Here is an 18,110-nt window from a genome sequence, read left to right on the forward strand (position 1 = left end):
ATCCTGAGGATGGGTCATCAATAGTGAAGGTCCCAGAGAACCCTTTTAAAACCGGATTGGTCAAGAAATCATGCAGCATCTACACAGCAGACTGTCCTTACCTGGTACACAGACTTGTTTAGGATCCTTTCGTTCTGTAAGTGGAGAATAAGTGATCAATAGTTTAAAAATGGAAGCCCCCTTTAAAAAAAGATTGGTCATGAAATCATGCAGTTTCTATTTATCTGCTATACAACATACTGCCTCTCCATGGTGCACAGACTTGTGTAGTTCCCTTCAATTCGAATAACATGGATTAAGACAAAATTGGTTTAGAGATCATTCAGCATCTGTCTGCTATGCAATAGACTGCCTCTCCATGGTACACAGACTTGTTTAGTGCCCTCTAATTCAGGCAACATGGATTAAGAATACAACAGACTGCCGGGCATTCTGTAGAGGAGAATAGGTGATCAATAGTTTAAAACCGGAAAACCCCTTTAAAAGAAGACTGGTGAAGAAATCCACTCAGTTTCTGTTTATCTGCTATACAATAGACTGCCTCTCCATGGTGCACAGACTTGTTTAATTCCCTTTAATTCAAATAGCATGGATTAAGACAAGACTGGTCAAGAAATCATGCAGCATCTGTCTGCTTTACAATAGACTGCCTCTCCATGGTGCACAGACTTGTTTTGTACCCTCTAATTAAGGCAACATGAATTAAGAATACAACAGACTGGCGGTCAGTGTACTCCGTGGTCCCTTTCATTCTGTAGAGGAGAATAGGTGATCAATAGTTTAAAACTGGAAAACCCCTTTAACCCCTTGAGTGGCAGGTTTTCTACCACCCTGTCGTGCCCACCAGGGCAGGTTTTTTAAAATGGTCTAATCATTGAATTTCAACTAGTTTTGCAGTTGCGTCTCAAGAGCCATAACTTTTTCATTTTTCCATTGACTTGGCCATATAAGGGCTTGTTTTTTGCGGGACAAGTTGTGATTTTTTAAACAGGGGGGAGGAAAAAAAGAAATGGGGAAAAAAGAAAAAAAGGGGCCATGTCATTAAGGGGTTAAATAATGTATTAACTTCCTTCTCTGGGTCATTACGACACACACGGATACCACATGTGTGATTGTATTTTTGATTTTTTACAAAGTAAAGGGAGACAAGTGTTTTTTTAATTTTTTAAATAATTTTTTTACTTTTTCTTTTTTTTTAATTTTTTTATTTTTTGTCCCTTTAGGGGACTTCCACAGGGACCCATCAGGACCCCTGATCACATTCCGGGGGTCCGATGGTGACAGCCCTTTACATGCTGCAGTCACATAGACTGCAGCATGTAAAGGGTTAACACAGCAGAGATCGGAGGTTTTCTCTGATCTCTGCTGTAAGAGCTGGTACCTAGGTGTCCTCTGACAGCTAACAACCAGCTCTCCCTGCCACAGAGACCATCGGCTTGCTTCTGACAAGCCGATGGTCTCTATGGCAACCTGTAAACAAAGCAGGAGGTTGCCGACATGTCGGCAATATCTTCTGCTGGTTTTTCAAAGCCCTTGCACTGCTCTGTGTGGGTCTGTGCAGGCAGAGCACACTGTCACAGCTTGTGGCATTGTGCTCTGCAGCTCCCATAGTGATACATAGCCCGGAAATCTTCCGGGCTATGTTGCTATGAGCAGTGGAGCTCGTCCCCGGAAATTTTCCGGGCGTGCCACTCAAGGGGTTAAAAGAAGACTGGTGAAGAAATCACACAGTTTCTGTTTATCTGCTATACGATAGACTGCCTCTCCATGGTGCACAGACTTGTTTAGTTCCCTCTAATTTACCGCGGTTTGCATGAAGTCGTGCAGCCTGTGTGAAAGGTCCTTAAAGGAGTCATTATGCAGCCAATCCTGATACGCTCGTATACATCCCCCCTTTATATATGGCCTCTAATGATCTTACAGAGTTGTCTGTCGCCGGCTGATATATTTACACCGAGCGGCATGCGACTAAAGCATACAGAAAGCGCAGTAACATTGTATTACGCGGTTAGTGGACAGCTGGGCAAGTGGCTAATCCAATGTAAAGTGTGAGAAAGATGAGAATTATGCTCCTGGTCTTTCAATGCTGTTTACCCCGTAGCGGCGCTATTTATAAACAGCGATAACAACAGCACGTTGACGAACTCCCAAAACATCTCGGAGGTCTTAGGGGCACGGCTTGTGCTCACAGTAAACCACTTGTCTAACTTTTTCCGTTCCTTCAGCCTTTGTTTTTGTGGCAGAGTGGGGGTTAACTCTGCTGTCCTACATATGCCCCCAGTTAGCGGAGGATGTAGAGGGCTGGATGTGATGTCAGGACTCGTTCACATCAGCGTTCCATCGAAGGGGCAGCAAAACGGAAAAAAATGGTCCAGGTTTACATTACTTTGATTGCGGTAGGGTTTTCGGTTGAGCGCATGAAGGCGCCACCTGATGAAATAGTGAAGATTGGGCCTCTTAAAGGGAACTGTCATCAAATTTTTACAATCCAATCCACGATAAGCCTTTAACAGCCTTGCTAACGAGATTTCCTTATGGCGATTCGGTTCTGTAATCTGCGCCGCGGCGCCTTCACAATCTGCTTTCAAAGTTTTCCCAGACTATTCTAATGATCTGAAAAAAGTCAGAATTTGCAGAAGAGAGTCAAACTTTTCCCTGAGTTGTGGTGCACGGGCAGGGTTTTCTATGGCACCTGCGAGAAATCGGAATGCATGCCAATCAAGATCAGTGGCGTCCCCGGAGCGGCGCTGAGGGAAAAATCTAAATTTTTTCTGCGAATTGGGACTCTTCAGATTGTGAAGGTGCCGCGGCACGGATTACAGAACCAATTAGCCATAAGGACATCTCATTAGCAGCGCTGTTAAAGGTTTATCGTGGACCTGATGACAGTTCCCTTTAACACAACTATTGCAGGTAGACGGGCCCATAGATTACTTCCACTGGCAAGTGAAACGCCAATCTAAGTAAGTATCCCCCAGCGTACCTGTTGCTTCCTCCAGTCCTCAGGGACCCCCAACAGGGCATGTTTTCAGGATTTCCTCAGTATTGCACAGGTGATGTAATTCTTGTCGCCACCTCGGGTGTTCTTACTATAGGATATCCTGAAAACATGACCTGTTGGGGGTCTCTGAGGACTGGAGTTGAGGAGCTCTAAAGTTTAGACTACTTTCTGGGTTTATCCATGCAGTAGGATGCCGTTCTGCCTTTGTATGAGGTTTCGTATGCACAGCAGATTTTACCGAAGGGATCCACAGCAGAAATCCAACGCTGACCCCCAGTTTTCCGCTGCGGATTAGCATTAAAACGCTGAGGATCGGCACTCGGATTTAGTCCCATTCTCTGCACGCAAAATCCACATGTGGCCATTGACATAGTTTGTGTGCGGAAACCACTGTGATGCGGATTTCAAATCTGCTGCTGTGATTGGCCAGAGCTACACTGACCAATCATAGCGGCCCAGATGATTAGCTGCTGTTTCGCCTATCGAAACCAATGGGCTGTATGAATAGTGTAAATATGTAAAGAGTTCTCCAAAGCTGGAGCGACCCTGAGTTTTCCCCTGTTGGTCTGCAGGCTCCAAACTTATGAGGTCAAACTTCACTTGTGGTTGTCTAATGCAGTCACAGCAACAGCGCCATCTGGTGGTTATCAAAAGGCTCAAATTAAAGCGCACAGAGGATAACCCATAGCAAGGCAATAAAGATATATTTGGGTTGTTAGTTTGAATGTACTTTGCCTTTACTTTTCGCACTTTCATCTGTTGATCACTAGGGGGCGCTTTGGTCAAGTTCACAAGTGTGTTGAGATTACATCTGGGCTCCGTCTGGCTGCAAAAATCATCAAAGTAAAAGCACCGAGGGACCGGGTAAGTAGAGGAGAAGAGACGTAACTGATATGGGTTCTATTCATTACGTATTGCGCGCGCAAATTTTCCGGTACGATCTATTTTTGTGCGATTCGTGTTTAAGATTTGCCCATTATTTTGAATGGCAGCTTACAAAAAGCGAATTGCACTCGCATGTCATGTGACTGCGATCCGTTTTTAATGCCTGTTACTATGGAAACCCCATGAAAGTAAAGCCAGGAAGTGCGGAGCAGTGAAAAATAGACAGAAAACATTCTGCATGAAAGTCGCAAAAATGCCTATTAAAGGCGTGGAAATTGCATTAACCCTTTCCAATCCACTGTCTGACCTCTGAAGACATTATGATTTAAGGCTGTACAGCTCTGATGTTGGAAGACGTCCGTCGGGGTTCTCTTACTGTATATTGCCAGCCTCTCTGCTATCAGAGCCTATCCAACATGTCACCTCATGCAGTACTGACTTTAGCCAGCAGATAGCGCCGTTGTATAATAGCAGAAATAGAGTAAGAGTAAGCCCCCTAGGAAAACCAGAATACAACTTGGATTGGAAAGGGTTAAAATTTGCACGGAAAATGGTCCGTTTTTTTACTGACTGACTCTACACTCAGCCCGGGCTACACACATTAGCAAACAAAATTTGGCCGGTTTCACATCTGCGTTGGACCCTCTGTCGCAGATCCGACTTCAAATACCGGTCCAAAACCCGGCCAGCTTGGCGGAAGCCGAATGGACCCCATTATAATTAATGGGGTCCGTTCTGCGTTATTCGGTTCCGGCCTGAGACGGAGCCGTTCGGCTGCGGGGATTCCCCTTTCCTGCTCCCGTAACAAAGCTGAAAGGGGAACCCCGACTGCAGGTGTTAAACCACCCTTTCTCTCTGATAGTTTGTTACAATGTATCAGCACAGGTCAAATGTTTGAGTATGGACTAAACCAAGGCTAGGGCTAGATGGCGACTTTTGGCAGCAACAGGGGTCACTGTGTAGCCCTGCAACCTCACACTCCTATTGAAGTGAATAGGGCCGCAGCGTGAGCTACAGCTTGTCGCGACTGCAGGTCCAAGGTCACGAAAATCCAACCTTGATAGATTTTTTGCGACCAACAGACTGAAATTTCCTCGTTATTTTTGTTCTTTTTTTTCCCTTTTAATGGCTATTCAGTACTTTGCACCACGATGCGCCTCTTCAGCCGCCTGTGAAGGCATTTGCCCTTTAGTGCGGAGACGTACGGCGGGGATTCTGACGAGCTCGCTGGAATACGTTTGCATATTCATGAGCCTCTTAGTTGGCGATGCTGTCAGGGCTCCTATAACATGCTCAGATCAGGGGACCTGAAAAGGGCACCCTGGCACTTTTCAGAAGGGCACCTGTTGCCACTAATTATCTGTTTATGTACCCCTTTCCCAGGAGATGTCAGCACAATGGTGACTGTTCGTTTTTCTCCTTCCAGGACGAAGTGAAGAACGAGATTAATGTGATGAATCAGTTAAATCACGTCAACCTGATCCAGTTATACGATGCCTTCGAGTGCAGGAACGACCTGACGCTGATCATGGAATAGTATGTAATGAGTGACGCTTCCCCTTTAAAAGAAAAATCCCTAAATAATAAGTCGGTTCTTTCAAAGATCTGATTTATGCAATTAAAACCGTAATCAACATATAATGAAAGTCCCGCAAGTGCGGAATATTCCTTATGTTACAGTTCCTCTCCATGCCTAATATCTCTGCCGTCTGTCAGTGAATGGGAACGCCCTTAACCTCCGGAAGCTCCAGCGCCTGAGGCTATGTTCACGCAGGTGACTGTCCCGTACGAGTTCTGTCCGATTCAGACATGAGCAGAACTCGTACGGGAAAAGAACCCATTGATTGATTCACACGGGAGTTAGAAGAAAATGTTCGATTTTTTTTTTTTTTTTTTTTAAAGATGATTCTTGTTCAAGAGTCGCCTATTATTTTTTTATGGGAGCATTAAAAAAAATGCATCCTACGCTACTTTCATGTAAGTGCAATACGTTTTTAAGGGCTCTCCATGGTTTCCTTTGAGTTCTTTTCGATTTTTTTTTTTGACACGCTGAAAAAATTGCGCGCCAAATGATAGGCACATTTTTTGACGCCGAGATTTCTCTCCATCAAAGGAAAGAACATGTCCTATCTTTTGATGGCACAGTGCCGGCGGCTCCCATAGACTCCTATGGGAGACGGCTGGCAAAGGGTAGGGATGGGGGACAGGAGAGCGGCATACTTGCTGACAGCAGCCGCGACATGCTCGCGGCTGCTATTGGTTTACTCGATTTAACGCCCAGATAGCCGCACTGAGCGTTAAAACGACGCTTGTGTGAAAGAGCCCTAACACAGATTATTATGGGGGGGGGGGGGGGCACTTGGAAAAAGGACCAGGAAGTGCAGAGCAGAGAAAACTGCGCAATAAAAATGCGCATTAAAATCACATAGACGACAGTCAGTTTTCACTGACTAAAATCGCACTTGCCCGTGCCAATACCGCCTTGGGTCGCTCTCACGTGGGTGGAATTAACCTGCAACCCCCCCGCGGCGGCGTTACATTCCACACAAAAATCAACACAGCTACCTGATGCAGAATTGAAAATGGCGTAAAGCCAGATTCACGCGAGCGTATGCGCATTTATGCGTACTTTTTTTTTGCGTGCTTATGGGATGTGCGTTGTGTATTTGTGCGCACACGTGCGTTTTTTTTACTGTACCCTTTGCGCATGTGTGCGTGCAAAAAAACATGCAACGATACTCTCAGCCATTGTGCTGGCAGATTAGTGTAACGAGTTCGATGTGTTCTCTTTACCTGCGCAAATGTGCAGGTCAGTAGAGCATGCTGCGTATGTTTTGGCGTGACCGAAATGCGCACGTAAAACACGTGCATGTTAATGAGCCCAATGGGTTCTAATCTCTGCGTGTTGTGGATGCATAGAAGTCTATAGAGGAGCCGATGGGCAGAGGAGACAGCCAAAGGGGCACGGTGCTTGGGTGAGAACTGCAGCCCCCTCATTTCAGTGGTCAGTGGGGGTCTCGGTCCCCACTGATCAAAACTTTTGACCTGTTGCTCTGATATGTCCAAACTTTGTAAGAAGCGCAGTTACTCCTTAAAGTCTTTAATGCGTTTTCTGTACTCGTTCTCCTCAGTCTGGACGGAGGGGAGTTATTTGACCGGATCACGGATGAGAGTTTCCCTCTGACGGAGCTGGACGCCATCATGTTCACCAAACAGATCTGCGAAGGGATTTACTACCTGCACCAGCAGTATATCCTACATCTGGACCTCAAGGTAATGGACCCCAGCCTGAGGGCTACTGAGGCCGCTTTCAGATGAGCGTATTCAGCTGCGGACCGGAATACGGGGCTAAGTTAAATCTATAGTATCTATTCGCGTGGTCGTATTTTTTAGCGTCATTTTTTTTAAACGCAGCATGACCTATTGTTGTGTCTTTTTGCCTCCGTATTGCCATTGTTTTCTATTGGGTAAATACGGACCAGGCAAAAACAGATCAGATACCGATGACGTACGGTTGTAATGTCATCTGTAACGCGTGCGGATTCGCATTACGGACGCGTTACGATACTCTCATCTTAAAGGGGACGTCTCATCACTACAAACAACTCGAGCGAGCATTGTCCTTAGCGAGTACCTGCCCGCTCGGGAGCAAAGATTCGGGTGCCAGCGGGGGGCGGGGAGTGGCGGGGAAGAGCGGGGAGGAACGGAGGGGAGATCTCTCTCTCCCCCCCCCGCTCACCCCTGCTCACTCCCGTAAGTCACCTGTCACCCGCGTCGGCACCCGAATCTTTTCTTCCGAGCGGGCAGGTACTCGCTAAGGACAATGCTCACTCGAGTAATTGCCCTTAGCGAGTATACTTGCTCTTCTCTACTAACAGCACAAGTCCACCATCACAGCCATTGGCGGTACACAGTGCCAGTGCAGCTAGATGAAAGACATAAAGCAACTAATTCTACCCCAAAAGTCTTCTATTATTTTGGTATACAGCTCCTATGCAGACTTACACTGTCCTACCAGAAGTAGTTGGACCCACTATCAATAGAATGGATCATGTCTTAATTAGCGTGTTACATGTCCTAAACCACGCTACATAAGATGCAGACCCTTGGAGGTGCCAGCTATAGTCTGTGATGAGAACGGCACACTATTGGGTATACGGGTTATGCCGCTGCACACAAGCAGTTCATCATGAAGCGCCATGCATTGGCCGTATACAATGCTGCAAGGGCTGTTGTCATTGGACGGTTGAGCGATGGAAGAACGTTCTATGGAGTGATGAATCACACTACTCCATCTTCACATCAGATGGATGTACCCGGGTGTGGAGAATCCTGGGAACACCTTCTACCTGAGTGTGTTGTGCCAACAGATAAGTACAGCTGAGGCTCTGTTATGGTCTGGGGATGTGTTACATGGCATGGTCTTGGTCCGTTGGTTGTAGTGACAAGAACCATGAACACAGAGGTGACCCCGACATTCCAGACAAAAATGTGCTGCTGACAATGTGGCAATGCTCTGGGAATGGTCGGCCATACTTCCAACAAGACAACGCACATTGTCACACATACTACGCTGTTTTATGTTGGTTTGAGCATATGGATGTTCCACGATTGGACCGGCTGCACAGAATCCCAACCTGAACCCTACTGATCATCTCTGGGATAAACTGGAACGTCGAATCAGGAAATATGAACAGCGTCCATTCGCTTTGAGAAAACTTGACGGATGTTTGCAGGATGAATTGAGGGAAATCCCAGCTGAAGTGTATGAGATGTTATAGAAAGTATCCACAGAGAGTATCCAATGTCATTAGGGCTTAAGGATCCCCACTAAGTATTATCATATGGAAGTAAATACTACTTTTGGTAGGCTAGTGTATGTGTTTCCATGATTAGACTACAAACAAGAGGTTATACCTTATCCATAGGATAGGGAATAACTTACTGAGTGTTGGGGGTCTCACTTCTGAGACCCCCGCCAATCTGCAGAAGAGGACTTTCCTGTCCCGTTCTCCTGCCACTGCGGTCGCTTCTCCCTCCGCAGTGATGTCAGTGTGAGCGGAGCGCTGACTGCACGGTCGGTGCTTCATTCATTGCAATGGGGCTGACAGAAACACCCAAGTGACAATGAAGAGACCGCAGGTGCGCTTGTGCGACCAACGCTTCATTCAGCCTCTCAATGCAGGGGGCTGCAGTAACCCCATAGTGAGGAGAAAGGGGGACATGGGACCCCTAATCTCAAGATTGACACCCAAACACCTATCAGCAAGTGATGCCCCTATGCTATTGATAGGGGGTAACTTGCAATCTTGGTCCAAGCCCTTTAAAGCAACCCTATGGTTTAAGGTCAAAATTCTGCCCCGGGGGCTATATTACCTGCATTTAATCTTCTTCTCCATCCCTCTGGTTCCACTCCTGTTATTAGGTGGCCAAGACTGCTCTGTGATTGGCCAGTGCTGCTCACGTGATCAGTGCTAGCCAATCATAGAGCAGTGAAAATGGCAGCAGTCATCCTGAGCGGAACTGGTGCAACGGGGAGAAGGAGTCGAAGATCAAGTGCATGTAATATACCCCCTCCGCCATCTGGTCCTGAAACCGAGAGTCCCTTCAAGGACATGATGCAGATTTTCTAATCTGCAGCATTTCAATACTCTGTGTAGTTGCTGTATGTAGCATTGCAGAGGCACAGTGCTCTGTGTAGTTGCTGTATGTAGCATCGCAGAGGCACAGTGCTCTGTGTAGTTGCTGTATGTAGCATCGCAGAGGCACAGTGCTCTGTGTAGTTGCTGTATGTAGCATCGCAGAGGCACAGTGCTCTGTGTAGTTGCTGTATGTAGCATCGCAGAGGCACAGTGCTCTGTGTAGTTGCTGTATGTAGCATCGCAGAGGCACAGTGCTCTGTGTAGTTGCTGTATGTAGCTTTGCAGACGCACAGTGCTCTGTGTAGTTGCTGTATGTAGCATCGCAGAGGCACAGTGCTCTGTGTAGTTGCTGTATGTAGCATCGCAGAGGCACAGTGCTCTGTGTAGTTGCTGTATGTAGCATCGCAGAGGCACAGTGCTCTGTGTAGTTGCTGTATGTAGCTTTGCAGACGCACAGTGCTCTGTGTAGTTGCTGTATGTAGCATCGCAGAGGCACAGTGCTCTGTGTAGTTGCTGTATGTAGCATCGCAGAGGCACAGTGCTCTGTGTAGTTGCTGTATGTAGCATCGCAGAGGCACAGTGCTCTGTGTAGTTGCTGTATGTAGCATCGCAGAGGCACAGTGCTCTGTGTAGTTGCTGTATGTAGCATCGCAGAGGCACAGTGATCTGTGTAGTTGCTGTATGTAGCTTTGCAGAGGCACAGTGCTCTGTGTAGTTGCTGTATGTAGCATCGCAGAGGCACAGTGCTCTGTGTAGTTGCTGTATGTAGCTTCGCAGAGGCACAGTGCTCTGTGTAGTTGCTGTATGTAGCATCGCAGAGGCACAATGCTCTGTGTAGTTGCTGTATGTAGCTTCTCAGAGGCACAGTGCTCTGTGTAGTTGCTGTATGTAGCATCGCAGAGGCACAGTGCTCTGTGTAGTTGCTGTATGTAGCATCGCAGAGGCACAGTGCTCTGTGTAGTTGCTGTATGTACAAAACTGAAGATTTTTTTTAAAGGATTATTTGTAAAGTTGCTTCACTTTTTATAGTAAGATGTATTGGAAGAATTTAAAAAATGGTTGCAAAAGTTAACATACCCTCTAAAAACAATTAATCAACTATGCAAAAAAAAAAAAAAAGAGAACCTGCTAACTGCTAATTCTTTGTATCCTTCAGCCGGAGAATATTCTGTGTGTCAGCCGCACTGGGAACCAGATAAAGATCATTGACTTTGGGCTGGCGCGGAGGTAAGTGACCTCTCATCAGGTGACCGGCGGAGCTCGCTGCCACGACGCTAATGATTGTTGGTGATTTCTAGGTACAAGCCACGTGAAAAGCTGAAAGTGAATTTTGGGACTCCGGAGTTTTTGGCTCCAGAAGTGGTAAATTACGATTTTGTGTCCTTCCCCACGGACATGTGGAGTGTAGGAGTCATTACCTACATGCTGTGAGTCATGTGCTGGCTTGATGTCACCTATGCTAATTATTTTCTGAATCATCTTCACAAACCTCTAGCTGTAAACAATTGGGTGAGAGGGGGGGGGGGGCAAAATGGAGGCGCTAGAAGGCTCTGGAACCACCAACAACCCAATGTAGGTTGTCGTAGGGCTGTCCTATATTAGAAAGAAGGGTCTTTTTAAAAAACAGCGCCACTCTTGCCCACGGTCTGGTATTGCAGCTGAGACTCAATAAAAATGAGCTGTAATACCAGACACAACCCATGGGCAAGAATGGTGCTGTTTTATGAGTGAAGACCATTTTTTCTATCATCAGGGTAGGAGTGGTGATCAAGTGGTCTCGCTCTATCCGTAGTCTATGGGAATGATAGAACCAGCTGAGTGTTGAACTTTGCTTACTCCATCAGTCCCATAGGCTTTGTCTAAAGCACTGTGTCTATTCCATTTGTCTGTGACCACCGCTCCATTTAAACTCCTTCCCGCTAGCAGGGAGGAGAAACGGGTTCAGGACCACAGGGGTACCCCTACCATAATGCATCTGTAGGACTTCAGAGGGGTGACGGGTTGCTACTTGGCTGATAAAAAATAATTATCACCTGTGAGATGGCCGGGCAGCAACCCGACGAGCATTTAAATCATCTGCTCTGTAATTCCGCTCTGGCGACAACAGCTGGGGCCGCTGCTGCTGTTGCTGTGATCAGGGTGTGATCCCTGACCTGTTTGCCTGGCATTTGCGTCCCTGTACGCAGACACTGGGAGGAGAGTTCAAGGGTCACACTCTGATCACAGCAGTGGTGGCCACAGGCACCGCCTTTGGAGCGGAACTACAGGGCAAGTTAGATAAATGCTGGTCAGGTTACTGCCTGGCTGGGGCACTATTACTACTGGGGCTACTAACGGGGTCACTATTACTATTGGGGCTACTAAGAGGGGTCACTATTACTACCGGGGTCACTATCACTCTTCCACTTCAGACAAGTCTTAGTGGTTTAAATGTGTTGGGTATCTTGTGTATTTTGCACCTTCAATGCCTGTAAAATGAGTAGTTTCTTCGCGGGGGGTAAATGTTAGTGCCATTTCACACTTCACCTCAGACAGCATGAAGGTTTGGGGCTCCCCTGCAGGACCTCAGTTCTAGTGTTCAGTGGGGGTCCGAGTGATGAGGTACTTATCACCTATCCTGTGACTGCAGCATTTATGTGGTTAACAGCTGTGATCAAAGTCATCTCCAATTCCTTACTACCGCTGTTGCAATGACACCCGATGTACATGAACAGCGCGTGTCAGGAAAGGGTTAAAGGGATTTTCCCACTACAGACATTTATTCCCTATTCACAAGACTAGGGAATAAATGTCTGATTACTGGGGTCCAACCACCAGGACCACCATTGATCCCAAGATCTGCACACCCCGAATACCCCATGTGAATGGAGTGGCAATGCGCATGGATGACCACCGCTTCATTCCCTACTATGGGACAGAGGAAGATTGCCCAGCGCTTCGATCAACCTCCACCTGTCCCATAGAAGAGAATCCAGCGGTGGTCAAGAATGCGCATTGTCATTCAATTCATATGGGGTATTCGGGGTGCGCCGATCTCATGATCACTGCAGTTAGGGGGATAAATGTCTTTAATGGGAAAATACCTTACGATAGGTCATCAATATCAGATCCATGAGGGTATGACTCCCGGCAACCCGGCTGTTTGAAGGAGCCTCGGCACTCAAGCGAGTGCTGCAGCCCTGTTCATTGTACACTAAGCACAGCGCCATATACTGTGTAGTGGAATTGCCTGGTACTGCAACTCAATCCTATTCACTTGAATGGGACTGAGTTGCAGAAATGCAATGTGACCAATGAATGTGATGCCACAAGCTGAAAGCAGAGGCCGCAGCGCTCAGCTGATCAACATGGGTGATGGAGTTGGACCCCATTGATCTTATATTGATGACCTATCCTAAGGCTGAGTTTACATGTGTAATTGTCAGTGCATGCTGGGAGTTATAGAGAACCACAGGTTGAAGGTCAGTTAAAGTGGTATTCTGGGCATTTAACCCCTTGCAGTACTGATGACCTGTTCTTAGGACAGGTCAGCAGTGGTTGATCAGTGGAGTTCTGCTGCTCGAAACCCCGTGTGATCACCTGATCTCAGACCCCGCACTCTGAATTGGGGTTGGAGCCAGAAGTGATTTGCTATACTTTCTATAGCACTTCTGCCTCTGACTCTAATGCAAATAGAGTTACTAGCATCCAGCCCGCTGCAGTGAGTGCTGATATCAGCTGATCGGCTGGGGTCCCGAGTGGCAGAACTCTACCGATCAACTACTGATGACCTATCATGAGGATATACTGCAAGAAGTTAAATGCCTGAAATACCCCTTTTAATGTTACTGAGTTTCGCAGTTGCACTAAGTGCCCCTTCCTTTCCTAGGCTCAGTGGCCTGTCTCCGTTTTTGGGCGAGAGTGATGCAGAGACCATGAACTACATTGTGAACTGTAACTGGGACTTTGACTCCGAGACATTTGATCAAGTGTCAGAAGATGCCAAAGACTTTATTTCCAGGCTGCTAGTGAAAGAAAAAAGGTAAAACTTGGACGAATCCGATTATTTTCTTAAGGCCGGATTCACATGGCCGTATGCGAGCTGCGCTTGAGAAACTTGGGAGCATCTTGCATCAGGCAGCACATGGGACCCTGTCCTCTTCGATCTCTACGGACCTGGCATGTCCTATTCTTGTCCGTAAAAAAAGGACCAGAGGAAGACTTGCAGCATTTTTTTTTTACACGGACCATTGGTTCCTGTAAAAAGAACTGTAAGTCTGACCGGCCTCATAAGCTATAATGGGACCATGAGCTGTCTGTGGAATGTATGGCCATGTAAATGGGCCCTAAAGGGGATCTATAATGAATGTTGCTGACTAGTTGCTCGCTTCATATCCAATGGCTTCTGTAGCCCATCTACTCTCTGGAGCCACAATGCCGGGTGTTAGTGATGCAGTAACAAGTTGTGCCTCCTCTAATAATGTTAGGAACACACAAGTCCAGATCTCTTTACTCCGTATTTTGCCTTCTAGCGGCAGACTGAGCGCCGGTCAATGTCTGAAACACGAGTGGTTGGTCAACCTGCCTGTAAAAGCCAAACAGTACAAAGTGCGCCTGAAGTCCCAGGTCCTGCTTCAGAGATACATAGCCCAGAAGAAGTGGAAAGTAAGTGTTACATTCATTGGCTGCACTCATATGGGGCGGTTTGGAAGTTTTTAGAAACCACATTGGAAAAATCGTGAGCATATTTTCCCGTAGCTTTGCTGTGTTTGAAGAGTAAACAGTAAATGTTGAAAAAATGCAGGCGCTCTTTTGGCTGTGGGTTGTGGCATCCAAACTAGGAGAATCGTAGGCGTTTGCATCGAGGTGCAGAAATTTTATTTTAGCGTAGAGGGCGGCTTTTCCACTTATTTAAGGAGCCACAATAAAATTGAAATTGGCCCATACACAATGCCTCCCAGAGTCCTGCCCTATACGTTTCCTGCTATAGTCCCCAATGTACACCATCCTACCAAAAGTAATTGGACCACTGAGTAAGAATCCCAAGTGGTATTTATTCCCATATGTTAATACTTAGTGGGGCTCCTCTGGTCCAAATGACATCAGATATTCTCTGTGGATACTTTCTCTTAACCTCTGATACACTTCAGCTGGTATTTCCCTCCATTCATCCTGTAAACGTCTAGTGAGTTCTCTCAAAGAAGATGCATGGCCTGTTTACCATCACCTCAAAGATGATCAGTAGGATTCAGGTCTGGACTCTGTGCAGCCAGTCAAAACATGGAACATCCATATCCTTAGACCAATGTTAGGCAGCGTAGTATGTGTGACAAGGCGCGTTGTCTTGTTGGAAGTATGGCCGACCATTCCCAGAGTATTACCATATTGTCAGCAGCACATTATTGTCTGGAATGTCGGGGTCACCTCCGTGTTCATGGTACTTGTCACTACAACCAACGGACCGAGACCATGGCATGTAACACATCCCCAGACCATAACAGAACCTCCATCATTCTTAACTGTTGGCACAACCCACTCAGGCAGAAGACGTTCCACGGGATTCTCCACACCCAGGTACCGTCATCTAAAGCAAAGATGGAGTAATGCGATTCGTCACTCAATAGAAAGTTCTTCCATAGCTCAACTGTCCAATGATGATGGCACCATTGTAGATGGACCAATGCATGGTGCTTCACGATGGATGGCTTGTGTGCAGCGGCATAACCTGTATATCCAATAGCATGCAGTTCCCATCCCAGACTATGGCTGACACCGCCAAGGGTCTGCATCTTATGTAGCGTGGTCTAGGACACGTGACCTACTAATAAGTCACAATCCAAACACTTTTGGTAGGACAGTGTACAGAACCTGCCGAAGTCCCCAACCCTCACGCCTCGTCTCCCCCTACAGAGAAGACTAGTAACCAGCTCACCACCTAGACCTGTATCCACGAATAAGGACGTGGCTCACGTGGGAGATGCATTTGTGTTTAGGGGTGTCAGACATTTTGGATTTCAATATGTCCCAGAAAAAGTGTTCGTTTTAATCTGTGAAGTAGGATATTTCTTCTCTGCCAGTCCCCCCATATACAGCTGTGCTCCATGGATGGTGATGACCCCTTGGTAGATCAGATCATTGATGGCACTCCTGCCAGTCTAAGTACAGATTAATGTACCATCTTCTTCTGTCTCACCCTCTCCTCCAGAAACATTTCTACGTGGTGACGGCTGCAAATCGGCTCAGGAAGTTCCAGCTACTTTCCCTCAAGCCCTCGTAGAATGAGGACGGATCACGGCTGCACATCGGTCCGGTCACTGCACACTGCGAGAGCTGCAGCAACACAAGGACATTGAGCGTTCGGCTCACACAGTACAAATGTAGCCATTTTGGATATAGTAGAGTTTTTACGAGCCATCGAGCACCAGCGCCAGGAGTCTTCAAACTTTCAGCTTCACCAAGGCCTCTGTGCAGACAGTGAATGTATCGTCACAGTATGGCCAAGCGCCATGGTCCGATAACAGAGGAGCGGGCATTACGGACCACCCAATGGAATATTTCTCCTTCCTAAAAGGCTTCTTGAAAGCAAAACTTTAGTTTAAATGTTCATCTCACGGTGTTTGTATGAGTTTCGTAGCGGCACACTGTAACAGTAAAGTTTCTACATTGTAGCACCGAGCGGCTCTGTGGCCAATGGTTACCCGGGATAGAGCAGATTGTACGGGATCGCAACAGAACCAGAAGGGAAAAGAGCTGCATACAATCTGCAATCATAAACTACAACTCCAGCAACTTTTCTTTCCATTGCATGCATATGAACGTCACACACAGTGGATCACTGGCTTGACAAGATTGCAGACTGCTCCCCCTTCCCCTTTCTTCTTCCCCATTGAAAGACTGCTCCCCCTTCCCTTTTCTTCTTCCCCATTGAAAGTAATGGGAAAAATCTGAAAATAATACCAACAGAATTGACACGCTGAGTATCTTAACCCCTTAATGATCCATGATGTAGATACATCATGGAGGCAAGTCCGGGGTTTGTATGGAGGGAGATTGGGACCCGATGCAACTCCATACAATGTAGATGTCAACGGTGTCTTACCGCGGACACGTGCCTATAACAGCAGTGATCAGCACTCCCACTGATTGTGGCTGTTAACTCTTTAAATGCTGCTGTCAATTCTGACAACTGTATTTAAACGCCCTGATCAGAGTTTGGGAGTTCCGAATGGCCCCCTGTGGTAAGACTGCAGGGTGCTATTCGGTTGCCATGGGCATGTGAAAGCCCCCAGAGCTGCCATTGGAGATTGCCCATTAAGCCATACCTGTAGGCTGCATTCATGTAACAGTCCTTTAAATTAGATGATGTTCTAATGACAAGCGCTGATCAATCAGATTGGTGCTCGTCTACCTTCCCTTTACACGGATAATTCATAAAAGGTGGGGAGGACATTTCCCCGCCCTTTTCGCACGGGACGGAATAGACCACATGACAAGCCGCAGTAAGTTCCATACCAAAATCCACAGGCTTGCTGCAAATTTGACTATAGCTTAAAACCTTCCTGCAATTCTGCATCACAATTCCTAGTCAAACCTGCAGTTTTTGATGTGGGAATTCCATAGCTGGCGATTGGGCTAATTCCGACTCATGTGGTCTGTAAAGGGACCTTTCACACAAGCGGAATATTTCCACAATTCAGACCTTGAACATTCTGCACTGATACATGTGGCTTATGAAGGTGCATATTGTAGAACTATATTCCACCTGTGTAAAAGGTCCCCAAAAGGGGCTTCCCGTATGCAAGAAGTCAATAACCTATTCACGGGTCAGGTCATTAACATTGGAGCGCTGGGGTCTGCTGCCCAGGCCACCCCACTGATCAACTGATGGAAGAGCTTATAGCACTCAGGTCTGTGCTATTACAAGTGAATTGGATTAAGCCACTATACCAGGCACAGCCACTATGAAACTTACGGCGCTGTGCCCGCTATGTAGTAAAGTGGCTTTAGTATTCACCCAAGGGCCTCTACAGCAAGCGGATCATTGGGGTCTCAAGCAGAACATCCCCATCAATAAGACATCACTGACCGATCATGATGCTGGGTTAAATCATGATAATGTTGAAGTCCCAGAAAAACCCTTTAACTGTTAAAAGACTGTATAATAAACCTAGAAGAGCCACAAAGAAGGTTGGGATCTTTGTCATTGTGAAGTCTAGAACTAGGGACGTTGTGTGACGGACAGTAAGCTTTGATGAGTAAATTATGTATTTGTAAGTTAATAAACTGATCCAGAAGGGGGTGAATCATTTCTTAAGAGGGGGTCCAGTTTGGAAAACCCATTAGGGCTCACTCACACGGGCGTACGGGGAAGGCATATTACACACACCCAAATATCCACACATGCTGTAAAAGTCAGTGTGATTAACCATTAGGGGCCCCTCCACAAGTGCGCAAGAGCCGCTGCGCCGCGAACAATGCGTTTCTGCGCATATTATTATACTTTGCGCTCACAGGGTCAGTTCACAGGGGTGCAGAAGTGAATGGAGGTGTAGCGCGCCAGAGATCTCTTCCGGTCACCCACCTCCATTCACTGCAAGCAGACA

General features: G+C 46.8%; 1 protein-coding gene across 2 annotated transcripts in view; it reads left to right on the forward strand.

Moving 5' to 3' along the window:
• The window catches only part of MYLK3 (myosin light chain kinase 3), a 45,243-nt gene extending 27,446 nt beyond the window's left edge, over nt 1–17,797 (forward strand). For both annotated transcript variants that reach the window (XM_066582765.1, XM_066582764.1), the window contains exons 6-13: nt 3,772–3,865; nt 5,313–5,422; nt 7,018–7,159; nt 10,685–10,755; nt 10,827–10,955; nt 13,397–13,549; nt 14,040–14,172; nt 15,713–17,797. In XM_066582765.1, the coding sequence (XP_066438862.1) occupies nt 3,772–3,865; nt 5,313–5,422; nt 7,018–7,159; nt 10,685–10,755; nt 10,827–10,955; nt 13,397–13,549; nt 14,040–14,172; nt 15,713–15,784 (904 nt within the window). In that variant the 3' untranslated portion in view covers nt 15,785–17,797. The remainder of the gene's footprint in view (nt 1–3,771; nt 3,866–5,312; nt 5,423–7,017; nt 7,160–10,684; nt 10,756–10,826; nt 10,956–13,396; nt 13,550–14,039; nt 14,173–15,712) is intronic.
• The last annotated feature ends 313 nt before the right edge of the window (nt 17,798–18,110 follow it).

Source organism: Eleutherodactylus coqui, chromosome 11 (genome assembly GCF_035609145.1).
Source record: "Eleutherodactylus coqui strain aEleCoq1 chromosome 11, aEleCoq1.hap1, whole genome shotgun sequence".
Taxonomy (NCBI): Eukaryota; Metazoa; Chordata; class Amphibia; order Anura; family Eleutherodactylidae; genus Eleutherodactylus; species Eleutherodactylus coqui.